Source organism: Physeter macrocephalus, chromosome 21 (assembly GCF_002837175.3).
Source record: "Physeter macrocephalus isolate SW-GA chromosome 21, ASM283717v5, whole genome shotgun sequence".
NCBI classification, from domain to species: domain Eukaryota; kingdom Metazoa; phylum Chordata; class Mammalia; order Artiodactyla; family Physeteridae; genus Physeter; species Physeter macrocephalus.
Genome location: NC_041234.1, coordinates 5,355,136 through 5,369,618, shown reverse-complemented (window position 1 = coordinate 5,369,618; position 14,483 = coordinate 5,355,136). Strand labels below are relative to the sequence as shown.

General features: G+C 37.7%; 1 protein-coding gene across 1 annotated transcript in view; it reads left to right on the top strand.

The window, feature by feature from the left end:
* The window catches only part of LOC114484736 (laforin), a 184,283-nt gene that overhangs the window by 1,443 nt on the left and 168,357 nt on the right, over nucleotides 1–14,483 (top strand). The window contains exons 3-4 of the mRNA XM_028482886.2: nucleotides 6,835–6,926; nucleotides 8,590–8,687. Coding sequence (XP_028338687.1) covers nucleotides 6,835–6,926; nucleotides 8,590–8,645 — 148 coding nt within the window. The 3' untranslated portion in view covers nucleotides 8,646–8,687. The remainder of the gene's footprint in view (nucleotides 1–6,834; nucleotides 6,927–8,589; nucleotides 8,688–14,483) is intronic.

Sequence of the window (14,483 nt, the reverse complement as noted above, 5' to 3'; positions counted from 1 at the left end):
CTCCCGGACCGGGGCACGAACCCGTGTCCCCTGCATCGGCAGGCGGACTCTCAACTACCGCGCCACCAGGGAAGCCCTTTGTCATTCTTAAATAGCGCCACTGAGTAAAAGAGAAACTCATTTTATTTCTATAACCATTGCAATAATGGCAATAGGTTTTGCCAGTTCTTGCAGTAACCCATTTTCTCTAGATCAATTGCATGAGATGCAGAACTGCCACTTTTCTCAACTAACATGAGTTGACATCACCCCCATCTGCCCCTGCCTCCCCCACAAAGAGCTGAAACCACAGTAAAAATATTTTTGATCTTTTCAGGCTAGTGATACACAACAAGTAAAACTTAAGATGGCCTGTCTGTAGGCTTGTTATTTATTTTTCTAATAATACAAACTTAAAAGTATATGAGAGATTTTGGTAAGAAATGTAGAAGATTATCTAGATAAGTCTACACTCAGATGGTACAGGTATAGCACTTTCCTTTCATAATCCAGACCGTGGTTGTGATTTACAGTTTTTTTTCTTGGCTGACCAGGTGTGAAAGGTATTGTATTTTGGAGTGCCTACATTCCACTGTTCTCAGAACACTGCATCAGTATTTCTAGAAAAGATCATTTCCAGCATCAGTACTTTATGGAGTAGCTTTATGTTCAGAAATGTAATGGAATGGATGCATTGTGAATCATTAGAGGTTACAGTCACAGGGAGATGTTAAAAGTAATTTGATCAAAATAATACTGCTGGGCTTCCCTGGTGGCGCAGTGGTTGAGAGTCCGCCTGCCGATGCAGGGGACACGGGTTCGTGCCCCGGTCCGGGAGGATCCCACGTGTCGCGGAGCGGCTGGGCCCGTGAGCCATGGCCGCTGAGCCTGTGCGTCCGGAGCCTGTGCTCCGCAACGGGAGAGGCCACAACAGTGAGAGGCCCGCGTACCGCAAAACAAACAAAATATACTGCTAATAATAACAATGAACATTTATTGAGCATTGTGCTCAGTACTTTACATATATTTTATCCTCAAAACAGCTCTATCATTAGCCACGCTTTACAGATGAGAAACGCTTGGCTATCACATTCACTTCCTATCCCCAGAGCCTATTACACATAGTTCAATAAATGTTGAATAAATTAATGAATAAAGATTAAAGAGGTTAAGTAATTTGTCTGAGGTCATGATGCATGATTGTAGGACCAAGTTAAGGTGATTCCAGAATATGACTTTTAAAACTAGTAAAACGGTTTGTCTCAGTGTCCCAAAATGAACAGTACTTTGGAAGAGGAAGGTCTATTGAATGTTAACTGAATATGTCTCATCAGAAAGTTAACTACAAAGGAGGCTAAGAGTCACCATGAGTGTTCCTGCGCGGTACCAACTGTGAGAATATAGAAGTGAAGAAATTTGGCTGAAACACCAAACAGTATATCCTGACTGTGCTTGTATGACAAGCAACCAGACTACATCATATTGCAAGGAAGCTTAAAGTGAGATATTGTTTGCATAATGAATGGAGTATCAAAACAAATGCCAAACACCAGGATGCAGTAAAAATAAAAGATATGTATTTCATGAAAGACCAGTACCAAAGAAGATGGAAAAAAAGGTCCTAGAGAAAGAGGATTTTGAGAATTATGTCACAGAATTAAGTTGTACATGTTCTCCTCCTATATATGTTACAGTAAGGAAATTATTTAATATAATCACCTGAGATAACTATTAGAAAAGTAATTGTAAAAACTAGGAATGACTGAGCCAAAATGTGAGTGTGGGGTTATACTATCTAATAGTGTTCACCAGGGCCTTAGGTATTTTTCCTAAGTCCTCCTCCCTGAGGTTTCCCCTACAAAACATCAAAAATTTGCCTTAGATTTTGACAGTATAATAGGCATTAATTATTTCACTTAGTTTGTTAAGGACACAACTGACTTCACTCAGCTAGTCTTGATTTGGGGAGAAGAAAAATAAAATGATTAAATCATCTTTGCCTTCACTCTTTTATTCTTAACTCCAAATGACTCAGCTAAATCTTTCCTGCATTTTTCTTTCCACAACTTTTCAAATAAACTAGCTTTTATATTTTTTTTGCCTATTATTCACAATGTTAATGTCTTGCCCCATTTTTGTTAGTATAACGTTATTACATACAAACGTCAACCTCTTAGTTTTGCCTTCTCTTAATGAACAAATCTCAAAGATTAGTGGAAAAGGTATGTTATCATAAACTACATATCAAAACATTGCGCTAAATGATATGTGACACATACTTCAACAGTCTAGATATAAAAGCCAAACTGATTCTTTGGAAGGAGACTTGGATTCTTTTTGGAAGCAGGCAAAGGAGAAATATTAAACTGATTAAATTAATTGGAGACATAGAACTTGTGAGATGTTTGCAACCATATCAAAATAAACCACTTTAACGAGCCACATCTACTGAGCCTGCATGCCACAACTACTGAAGCCCACGTGCCTAGAGCCTGTGCTCCGTAGCAAGAGAAGCCACCGCGATGAGAAGCCCGCGTACCACGACGAAGAGTAGCCCATGCTCACCGCAACTAGAGAAAGCCCACCCGCAGCAATGAAGACCCAACGCAGCCAATAAATAAATAAATAAATTAATTAATTTTTTAAAAAACCACTGTAAATCATCGTTTAATCCAATTGTTATAGTTTTGTCTTTTTTGTCTTTTAGACCCTCTAAGTTCAATAAAAAATTAAAATCTCTTGACCAAAATATTTTCAGTTAAGATTTTGTAGTATATGTAATGAGTCTAAGTACTTGCGATATGAAATTTACAAAGGTTCTCTGACTAGAATCTAGGTGCTCAATGGATCTGACTCTTAGGGATGAGGGCAGATGGGGGAGGAGCCTTAAGCCTTTGTCTCTTTGGGGCCAAAGACAGGAGTAAATAGTGTGAATGTTTCTTCTGGAGCTGCAAGTTAAAGATTTCTGACCTCCACATTTCTAACCTAGGTTATTTTTATAGGGGCCTTAATCTTCACTTCCTATTTCTCCTGCTAAGAAGCTTGCTCTGCATCAGACCTCAGACTTGCCAGGCAAGACATATTTTAATGTTTTTTAGTTATTTAACATTTAGACAAAATGTCTTGCAGAGCCTTTTCTGGCGATTTTCCCAGTTTGCGTAGATTGTTTGTGCTGTAGCTCTCTGTTTAATGTTTAAATTTCTTGCTTTTTCAATGGTTAATATATTATCAGAAATTTTTTTCTCTTTTCTCTTTCATTTTTGAATCATTAGTGAGAAGTGACAACACAGAACAGCTGTGTGGGTCGTCCCTGTCCTAAAAGAGAGGAAGGGATGGGAGCCCTCTTAAACCACTTAGTTTTGCCCAAACCTTTCCTATAATTCTAAAAGCAGGTATTCTGTGCTGGCCCAGTTGTATGCCTTGATCAGAAAAATTAGCTAGGCAATTCTGATAAGACTAGTAGTGATTAAACAAGATACAAGTTATTCTCAGGAACAATATATAAAACTTGCTCCAGAGAAAGTTAAGCAAAATTTCTGGAACAATGTTTTTATTTTCTTGTAGTATAATTCAACTAATAGCTATGAGTAAAGAACTAAAGCCTCATGGCAATCTGTCTATGCCTCCAGTAGTCAGAGAAGCAAGTAGGAAGAGATCTTTAACTGTAAATGGGCCTTCAAGTGTGCTTCTCTGGGCCAAACCTCCCTTTAGATTATCGGGGAGAAGCATCCTGAGACTATAATTAAATTAGTAGAATCCTTTCTTTGCTGTTCTGCCTCAAGGGTAAATTGTATTAAATCAAGCCATGTCCTTTCCAGACCAAGATTCACGGCAGTCATCTCTGAGTGAAGAAAAATTGACTGGAGTTGAACTTATCCCAATAGGGTTTTTTTTTAGTGCTCTTTCCAGGTATTCCCTGCTGTTAGATTTTTATTAATCACAATCTAATAAAAATCCCAGAGCCCACCTAAGATTAAGAAACCTAGTTTTCTTAACTAGCCCTAGCCCATCAGGGAAGTTTCTGGTGCACTTAGCAGCCATTAATGAAAAGCATATAAACTTATTGTTAAATAAACATTTTTTGAACACTACCAATGTGGTGGCCCAAGTTGTATCCTTTAATCAGGAAAATGAGCTTGCTTTTGTGACTGCAAAGATGACCAAGATGCTCATAGACTGGTAGGGGAAACAGAAACAATCACAATTAATTTAATTGGATAATGTGATAAGTGCAATGATAGATGTGCCCCATACTATGCACAGAAGGGTACCTAACAACTGGGAGGAAGATTATATGTGTGAGCAGTTATAGAGCACTATGTAGAGGTGCCTGGATGGCTGGAGTTGAAAAGCAAAGCAAGAGGTAATGGGAGATGAGGTGGGAGGGGTGGGCAATAGCCAGATCAGGGGGAAAAATTCAAACTAAAAGGTAACCTAAAAAGAGCCCTATAAGGATTTTAAGCAATAAAGTGACTTGGTCATATTTATATATTTATGTTTTATATTGACTGGCAGCCATGGAGAGCACAGATTTGAGAGGGACAGGATGGAGGGAGAAGTCAGTTTGAAGGATGTGGCAATAGACCAATGAAGAGATGTCTTGGGTCAGAAATAGATCAGTGGAGGTGAGGATGGAGAGAAGGGGATGAATTTAATAAATATTCAGGAGAACTTGGTGGCTGATTGGATATGAAAGGTTAGGAAAAGAGCAATATCAAGAATTATTTGCATGATTCTAGCTTTGGTGAATGGGTAAATTATTTCTTCTCCATCTAAAATAAAAAATAAAGGTGGATTTGGAAGAGGGAAGTGATCTGAGATATTCTGTTGTGGACACTCTAAACATGAGATACCCATGGGACAGCTGAGAAGGGTTTTCCAGTAGGCAGTTTCTGCATTCACATATAAGGGCTGAAGATACAGACTTGAAAGTCACTACTAAAACAAGAATATGAATGAGGACCAGGAGAGCGTGAGATGCCCACGGAGGAAGCCCACAGAAGAGAAAGAGAAAATAAAAAAATTATAAGGAGAACCAAGAGAATGCAATGTCATGGAAACCCAATAAAAAAAGAGTTTCAGATAGAAAAGAGTGCAAAATTGTGTGAAATGCAAAAATGATGTTCCAGTAAGAACTGAAAAGAAAAATCTGGTGTTTTTGTCAGTTTAGATATCCTTTGTGGCCTTATTGATATCTGTGGAAGAACTGGATGTCAAAATGGGAAGGCTTGGTATATACGCCATCAACTTTTTCACAAGTTGGTTTTTCTTCTTCCTCATAACCCACCTAGGTGTATATCTTATTCAGCTGGCTCCATGATGAATGGTAACAATTCTTCAGTTTACCACTACCACTTGCAATACTATTTTCTGATGAAATCCCAGGAGCTATTGATGATCCCTACTCTTATCTGATTATACTTTCACCACTTACAGAATGATGGCCCTTTTAACTAGGCTGACTTTGAAATCCTCACCTCCTCATCAGATTATAGGAGAACAACTTTACCATGGCACTCTGGTCATCTTGCACATCTCTGCATAGGCTGTGTATGCAAGGCTCAACCACAGTCTGACACATGTCATGGCAAAATGTCCTGTGATCTTTCCTGGAACATGGCAAGATGATCCTGTGAGGAGCTATCCCAAGTCCATTTCTTATCTGCCACCCTGGTTCCAGTGAGGCGTGGGACTTGCCATCTCACAGTGGCTTCAGGTACAGCTTCAGACTAAAGAACCGTTCCGCTATAGTTTAGAGTTGGCTCCTCAATGACAGAGTGACCCACCACTTGTATCATCTATCATCTGGCCCCTCCAGTTTGGTATCATCCTGTGGGACTAGGGACATGGGGAGTTGACACCATGCTGATATTGTGTTGCTGTCTGTGTAAATAATAAACTTTCCAAATTCATTTGGGGTCGTTTTTGCCTTACAGGCTGAATCTATGGAGGTGTGATAAACCAATCTAGCAGCTGCCACCACACTGCTGCTTAGGTACTGCTTGACCACTTGGCACAGATCTGATCTCGGAAGTCCATAAATACTCCCAAAAGGAGTGAGTTCTGCTGAACCTCTGCCTGGATAAACTAGGCCAGTCCAGCCCTGGCCTAGTAAATCAGCAGCAACAGCAACAGCAGGAGCTGGATTTCAAATTTGAAAAGACTGCATTTGCTTCAATCATTGGGGCTCCCTAAGATAACCCCATAACTAATGAAAGAAAAACCCTGTGTTAATATTGCAGGATAAAAACAAAACCCTGATCTAAACCCTTTCTTCTGAGCTTTAACATTATTTTATTTATTTATTTATTTATTTGTGGTATGCGAGCCTCTTACTGTTGAGGCCTCTCCCGTTGCGGAGCACAGGCTCCGGACGTGCAGGCTCAGCGGCCATGGCTCACGGGCCCAGCCGCTCGGCGGCATGTGGGATCTTCCCGGGCCGGGGCACGAACCCGCGTCCCCTGCATCGGCAGGCGGACTCTCAACCGTTGCGCCACCAGGGAAGCCCTAACATTATTTATTTACAAAACATCTAGCTCTTAGGGAATTCCCTCATATTCAAGATGTTAGGTCCATTTTCATCTGAACATTTAGCAGTCTTATTTGTAGTCGCAAATGTGAACTGGCAAAATTGGTGCTAGATAAGTTCAGAGGTTCTATTTATAAATTAATACAGATCTATAAATCAAAAATTTTAAACATAAAAAGTACTTAAGGTAGGAGACAAATTGTTTGATCCTTGGCTAGTAATTGAGAGACTACAGAGGAATAAAGACGGGGAGTGGGAAAAGAAGATTTCTTTCTTTCTCCATAGATATTGTCATTTTTTCTCAAATGGGTCTTATTTACTTCTAGGAAGATTGGAAAATTAAGGATGCTCATACCAAGTGGAAAAAATCATTTATTCCCACTGACCAAGAACTGTATCAAGAAAGAGAGAGAGGCATGTAAGTTTGTCACTGCTTTTGACATTTTCTTGATTTTGAAAGGAAACTTAGTTATTTGGGTCATCTAAGTAATGAAAATATTTTGGTTTGTTTAGTGTCTCTTAGGAACTATTTCAAATACTTTGTAGCACATTGCAGAAGCTATCATTTATTGATTCTTCATCATGAGCATCTACTCGGTATAGGCCACGTGCTAAGGAATATAGATACAAAAATGAGTAAAACATGGTAGCTGTCCTCAAATCCTATAAACAAAAGAAAGCATACAAATAGTTTTGACATAAGGTAGCACGCAAAATGACAGAGACAAACAAAAGTATTTTTAGTGTATTTCACAATATGAAAATATGAATGTATACCAAATAAATAAGCATCTTTCTAGATTATAAAATGGCAGTGTAATTTGTACATTGTATAATGTTTTGTCTCCATTCATTCATTCAGCAGACATTTATGAAATGGTTACTGTGTACCAGGGACTTGGCTAAGCACCATGGATAAACTAGTGAATATAATGAATATGGCTCCTGAGCCTGTGAAGTTTACAGTCTAGTGGAAAACATACAATACACTAGTAAGCAAACAAAATATGTATATATAAATGCAAATCATGAAAAATACTGGCATGAAATGTACAAAGTGCAGTGATAGAGAACAACTGCAGCAAGGGAGAGAGGAGACTCCTTACAGTGATCAGAGAAGACTTCTCTGAGTAGGTGGCTTTTAGGCACTGTGTTGAGATATACAAAAAATACAGGCAGGCCAAGATCAGAAATAACTCATTCAACAGAGAAGTAAAAGCATTTGTAAAGTCCCTGGGGCAATAAAGAGTTTGATGTGATTGAGGAACAGAAAGGAAGTCAGCATGAATCATAGTGAATGGGCGAGGGCATGAAAGAGGCTAGAGAAATAGGCTGGAGTTGGAAAAACCAGGGTCTTCTAAGTCCATGTGGTAACTAGCTTGGAGTGCAGTGAAAAACCTTTAAGACTTGTAAGCAGGTCAGTAACATGATCTGATTTATGTTTATAATTTAAGGAGGGGCATTTCCACTTACAGAAAGACCAAGGAGAGGTACATTTCCCTAGTCCTCCCACTAAATACAACTAAAAACCCTGGACAGTATATATAAAACAAACATAAGAAGTCTTTGAAAGGTAAAGAGAAGAAAGAAGACAAGCAAGGGAACTCAGACCCAAGGAATGACTCAGTGGTGAGTTCCTCAGGTTGTTTATTTTTTGTTCATCACAGACTTAGAGCTGAAGAAGCTAGCAACCTGGAAACACCAAAGGCACAGACAAAAGAGTCCCAAGAAAAGCCTGAGTTCTCTAGTTAAATGACCAGGAAAGGGGCAGCCTAGGAAGGCAGAAAACATTGAGACAGTAACCACTCTACTCCAGCCAAACGCCACACGGAAAACTGAACCCCACCCCCACCTTTGCCCGCAAAGGCAAAGTAGGGCACCTAGACTTCTTTAAATTTGCCAGGGTATAGCAAGGCACTCCAACACCCCTGCCATGGTGGTTTCAGAGAATGCCAAAGTGGAACTGGGTCTTTCATCCTTGCCAGGCAGTAATGATCTCCCACACCCCACTTGCAGTGTCAGAGGAACATGAATTGCTTCTTCCACCCAGCAGTAACGGAGTATCCCCTTCTCTGCTGTAGTGCTGTTGGAGGAGTTCTTGTGGAGAGTAAAGACTTTGATCACTGCCCAGCAGTAATGATACCACCTCGCATCCCATGATGTCAGCAGAGTCCAAATGGTGAGCTTAAGTAATGAAACACTTCTACCCCTCCCAGCCTGGGAGGTATTTGTGGAAGTCTGTAGGAAAGTCAGAACTCCAACCATGGCCCAACAGTAATGAGAAGCCCCACTTTCAGGTGTCAATAAAGGCTGAGTTGGGAACCTGGACTTTTACGACACCTGGCTGAAAGAGGGCCACACCCCTGCTTCCTCTTTGGGAGTGGTGTCACAACTGAAAACAAAGGTTTATATAAGATCCAGAGGCCCATAACATAATACCCAAAATGTCCAGATTTCAATTGAAATTCACCTGTCATACTAAGACCCATTAAAATCTCCAAGTGAATGGAAAAAGACAATGAATAAATGGCAACAACAAGATAACAGAAATGTTAGAATTATCTGACAAAGATTTTAAAGCAGCCATCATTAAAAAGCTTCAATAAACAATTAAAAACACACTTGAAATATATGAAAAAATAGAGAAGCTCAGCAAAGAAATAGAAGACAAAAAAGAAGCAAATGAAATTTAAGAACTCAAGAATACAATAACTGGAATAAAAATTCAATGTAGAGGTGAAACAGCAGAATGGAGGTGACTCAGGAAAGAATCAATGAATTGAAAGATAGTATAGGGACTTCCCTGGTGGCGCAGTGGTTAAGAATTTGCCTGCCAATGCAGGGGACATGGGTTCGGTCCCTGGTCTGGGAAGATCCCACATGCCACAGAGCAACTAAGCCTGTGCACCACAACTACTGAGCCTGCGCGCCAGAGCCCGTGAGCCACAACTACTGAGCCCATGCACCGCAACTACTGAAGCCCGTGCACCTAGAGCCTGTGCTCCGAAACAAGAGAAGCCACCACAATGAGAAGCCCGCGCACTACAACGAAGAGTAGCCCCTGCTCACCACAACTAGAGAAAGCCTGCATGCAGCAACAAAGACCCAACACAGGCAAAAATAATAATCAAAATAAAAAGAAAGATAGTGTAATAGAAATTACCAAATCTGAACAACAAAGAGGAAATAGACTTAAACAAAACAAATAAAGAACAGAGCCTCAGGGACCTGTGGCACAAAACCAAAAGATCTAACATTCATGTCATTGGAGTCCTGTAAGAAAGGAGAAAAAGGGCAGAACTGAAAAAGGAGTCAAAGAAATAATGGCTGAAAACTTCCCCAAAGTGACAAAAGACATAAAGCTACAGATTCAAGAGGCTGAATGAATTCCAAACAAGATAACCAAACAAATTCAAACCAAGGCATGTCATGCTCAAATTTCTGAAAACTAAAGCAAAACAAAAGAAAACAAAAATCTTGAAAGCAATCAGACAGAAACAAGACCTTACCTATGGGGAAAAATAATTTGAACGACAGTTTATTTCTCATCAGAAACCATGGAATCCAGAAGGACGTCAGCAAGATTGCAAACTAGGAAGCTTCAAGTTCTTGTTCCCCAACAGAAACATTAAAAAAAAAAGCAAAAAAACAAAAACAAAAACAAATTTACATGCAAGAAAATGAATTTGGACCCTTGCCTTACACCATATACAAAAACTAACTCAAATGGATCCAAGACATAAATGTAAGAGCTAAAACTATGAAACTCTTTGAAGAAAACACTGGAGACAATCTCCATGACATTGAATCTGGCAGTGATTTCTTATATATGACAAAAAATGCACAGGCAATGAGAGAAAAAATAGTTAAATTGAGCTTAGTCAAAATTAAAAATTTTGTGTGTTAAAGGACATTATCAAGAAAGTAAAAAGACAACTCACAGAATGGAAGAAAATATTTACAAATCATATATCCAATCAGGAATTAACATCCAGAGTATTAAAGAGCTCCTACAACCTAAGAACAAAAAAATAAGCAAGCCATCTAAAAAAATGGGCAAAGGACTTGAATAGACATTTCTCCCAAGAAGATATACACATGGTCAAAAAGCACATGAAAAAAACATTCACCATCACTAATCATTAAGGAAATGCAAATGAAAACTACAGTGAGGTAGTACTTCACACTCATTTAGTTGGCTACTATAAAAAACCAGAAAATAACAAGTGTTGGTGAGGATATGGAGAAATTGGAACTCTTGTACAGTGCTTCTGGGAATGTAAAATGGTGTAGCTACTGTGGAAAATGGTTTGGCAGTTCCTCAAAAACTTAAAAAGAATCACCCTATGATTTAGCAATTCTACTTCTAGGTATATATCCAAATGAATTTAAAAGCAGGGACTCAATCAGATACTTGTACAGCAATGTTCATAGCAACATTATTCACAGTAGCTAAAAGGTGTAAATACCCCAAATGTTGATCAACAGATGAATTTATAAACAGATGTGGTATATACATACAATGAAATGTTATTTATCCTTAAAAAGGATTGGAGTTCTGATACATGCTACCACATGGATGAACCTTGAAAACACTATGCTAAGTGAAATAAGCCAGACACAAGAGGATGACTATTGTATAATTCCACGTATATGAAGTACCTAGAATATGCAGATTCACAGAGACAGAAAGGAGAGTAGTGATTACTAGGGGCTGGGGCAGGGGAGAATGGGGAGTTATTCTCTAATTGGTAAGTTTTGGAAATGGATAGTGGTGTTGGTTATACAACATTGTGAATGTACTTAACGCCACTGAATTTTACAGTTAAAATGCTTAAAATGGTAAATTTTATGTTACGTGTATTTTATCACAATAAAAAAATACTAAAAAAAAAAAAGGAAAACCATAGAGTCCAGAAAGAAGTGGCACAGCATCTTTCAAGCATTGAAAGAAAAGAACTGTCAACCCAGAATTTTATATTCAGCAAAATTATCCTCCAAGATTGAAGGGTAAATCAAGATATTCTCAGATGTAAGAAAACTAAGAAATTTTGCCAGCAGATCTACCTTAAAAGAATGGCTAAAAGAAGTTCTCTAAACAGAAAGGAAATGATAAAAGAAGGAACAGTAGAACATCCAGAAGGAAGAAAGAACATGGTATGCAAAAATATGGGTAAATACAGTATAATATAGACTTTCCTTCGGGTTTTCTAAATTATGGCTGATGATTGAAGCAAAAATTTTAACACTGTCTGATATAGGGCATAGAGGATATATATATAAGACTATTATAGTACAAATGAGGGAGAGTAAAGTCATATAAAGAAAGGTAAGGTTTCTAAACTTCAATTGAACTGGTAAAATGATGACACCACTAGACTGTAATAAGTTATGTATATAAATGTAATACCTAGAACGATCACTAAAAAGCTATATAAGAGTTACACTCAAAAACTATCTATAAAATAAAATTCTAAAAATATTCAAGTAACCTACAGGAGATAGGAACAAGAAAAAAGAAGTGAAAAACAGAGAACAAACAGAAAACAAGAATTAAAATGGCAGACTTAAGCTCCACAATAATGATAATTACCTTAAATGTAAAGGATCTAAGTTCACCAATTAAAAGACAGATTAGCAGAGTGAATTTAAAAAAACATGCTGCAGCTAACAACAAGGTCCTATGGTATAGCACAGGGAACTATATTCAATATCCTGTGATAAACCAAAATGGAAGAGAATATGAAAAAGGATGTATATATATATGTATAAGTGGGTCACTTTGCTGTACAGCAGTAATTATCACATTGTAATTCAACTATACTTCAATTTTAAAAAATCCTATTCATTATCCTTTCCACTGAACCCTCATTAGCACAATAAAATAAAATATATCACAACCTGATTCTCAATTAATGTCATAAAGCATATTATTCTACCTAATATTCTACATACTCCTGTTGAAGAAATAAAAATTTGTGGGAAAAAAACCATGATGCAACTATATGCTGTCTACAAGAAACTCCAAATATGATAATATAGGCAAGTTGAAAGTAAAAGGATGGAAAAAGATATACTGAGCAAATATTAATTAAAAATAAGCAGAAGTGCCTATATTAATGTCAGATAAAGTAGACTTCAAGGAGGGAAGAAAACTAAGGGGGAAAAATAGAAGTGCCGGGACACTCCTTTTGCATGGCAAAGAGTCAAGAGTTACTTTATAGAGTTGATGAAAAGGAAATAAACAGTAAATATATTCCTTAAAGTTACAATGGTAAGAAATATAGGAGCTGAAAATAATCACATTGGGGAGAATTAATGAAGCAGTAGATTTGGTATGAGTTAGCTAAATCCTTTTCTGCCTTGGCAGAAAGTCCATGGATAGTGTCCTAAATTAACAAATTTATTAATAGTGACAATCGGCTTAAATGAGTTAAAATGGGAGTTCTTAAGAGTGGGGAATATGACTATGGTTTGCTCATGTAAGTCTTTCTATACCATTAGATTATTAAGTCTTGTGCGTGTATTACTCTAGTAAACATTTAAAAATATTTTAGTTAAAACCAGAAGTGTCTACTGTGACTGACAAGAGCATAATGACTGAAATCCCTTGCATGGTGTTTGAAATCATTTACAGGCTGACCCCAGCCTAGTTTTACCTCTCTATTTCTATCCATTCCCTAGAACACTTTGCTTTAGCCACATCAGAAAACAAAGTCTTGCTTCTCTTGTTAGCTCTTCAAGTACACTTCTCACCCATCAAGACCCTACGGAAATATAAATTCCTCTGCGGAGCCTTTCTCAAATCAAGCAGGCGCCACCCCCAAGGGTAGAATTATTTTCTCCTTTCCAGCATGTTTTTTTTAATTCCATTTTTATATGCAGTGGGTATACAATATACCTTTTGAGTTCTAATAAGTAAACAGAAACATAAATTCTGGAAATTCAAAATAGGAAGTATTTCACATATTCACAGGGAAAAACTGAAAGGATTGTGCATGTAATAAGAAAATATAGGGGCAACCACATTAAAAAAGGAACACTTGTTAGTGGGAAAGTACAGTCTGTCCCCCTGGCAATTCTAATGGAGCACATTTCATGACAACTCCTCTTCTCTCCCTGACTTCATGAAGATTCACCATATGTCTTGTAAGTCAGAAACCTTATTTTTAGAGCAATATATTATTTCTAAGCTTGACTTCAAGCCACACATCTTTTCTACTTAGAGGAGATATACTGTTTCCAATGTCAAATAATTATGTTAACCCAATTTTAATGGGATTTGGAATGTGATAGAAAAAACAGGAATCAGTTGATAATGAGAATCTGACAGCATTTTCTTGCTTCCCAAGCAAATAACTTTCTGCAAAAGTCCTGTTTGAAGGCATAATTACGAAGCTTTTTTCTAATGGCATGTGGCTACTTCTAATAGTCTATGAAAACAGTCTTATTTTGTGGTTTATTTCATGGCAGATTATGGCCATTCAGTGAAAGGGTACATTATTATTTATTTTCCTTTGAATGTGTCCAGATTTTTAAATTGTTATCAAGGACTGGTTGTTCTGATGCAATGGCTCTTATGGTACCATATGTCCGGAAATTTTGAAACAATGATTTGAGGATTTAAATATGCTTAGTTATTAATCTGAATGTGTAAATTCAAAAGGCAAAGTTAAGGATGTTTTCAGTAGCAAACCTTAGTTTTCACTGAAGTATATGTCCTCATCAAAATTATAGAGCAGCTACATAATTATATTATTACAACTTATATGAAAATATATTTCATATAAAATTACTCATCCATAAAAAGAAATGAAATTGAGTTATTTGTAGTGAGGTGGATGGACCTAGAGTCTGTCATACAGAGTGAAGTAAGTCAGAAAGAGAAAAACAAATACCGTATGCTAACACATATATATGGAAACTAAAAAAAAAATGGTTCTGAAGAACCTAGGGGCAGGACAGGAATAAAGAC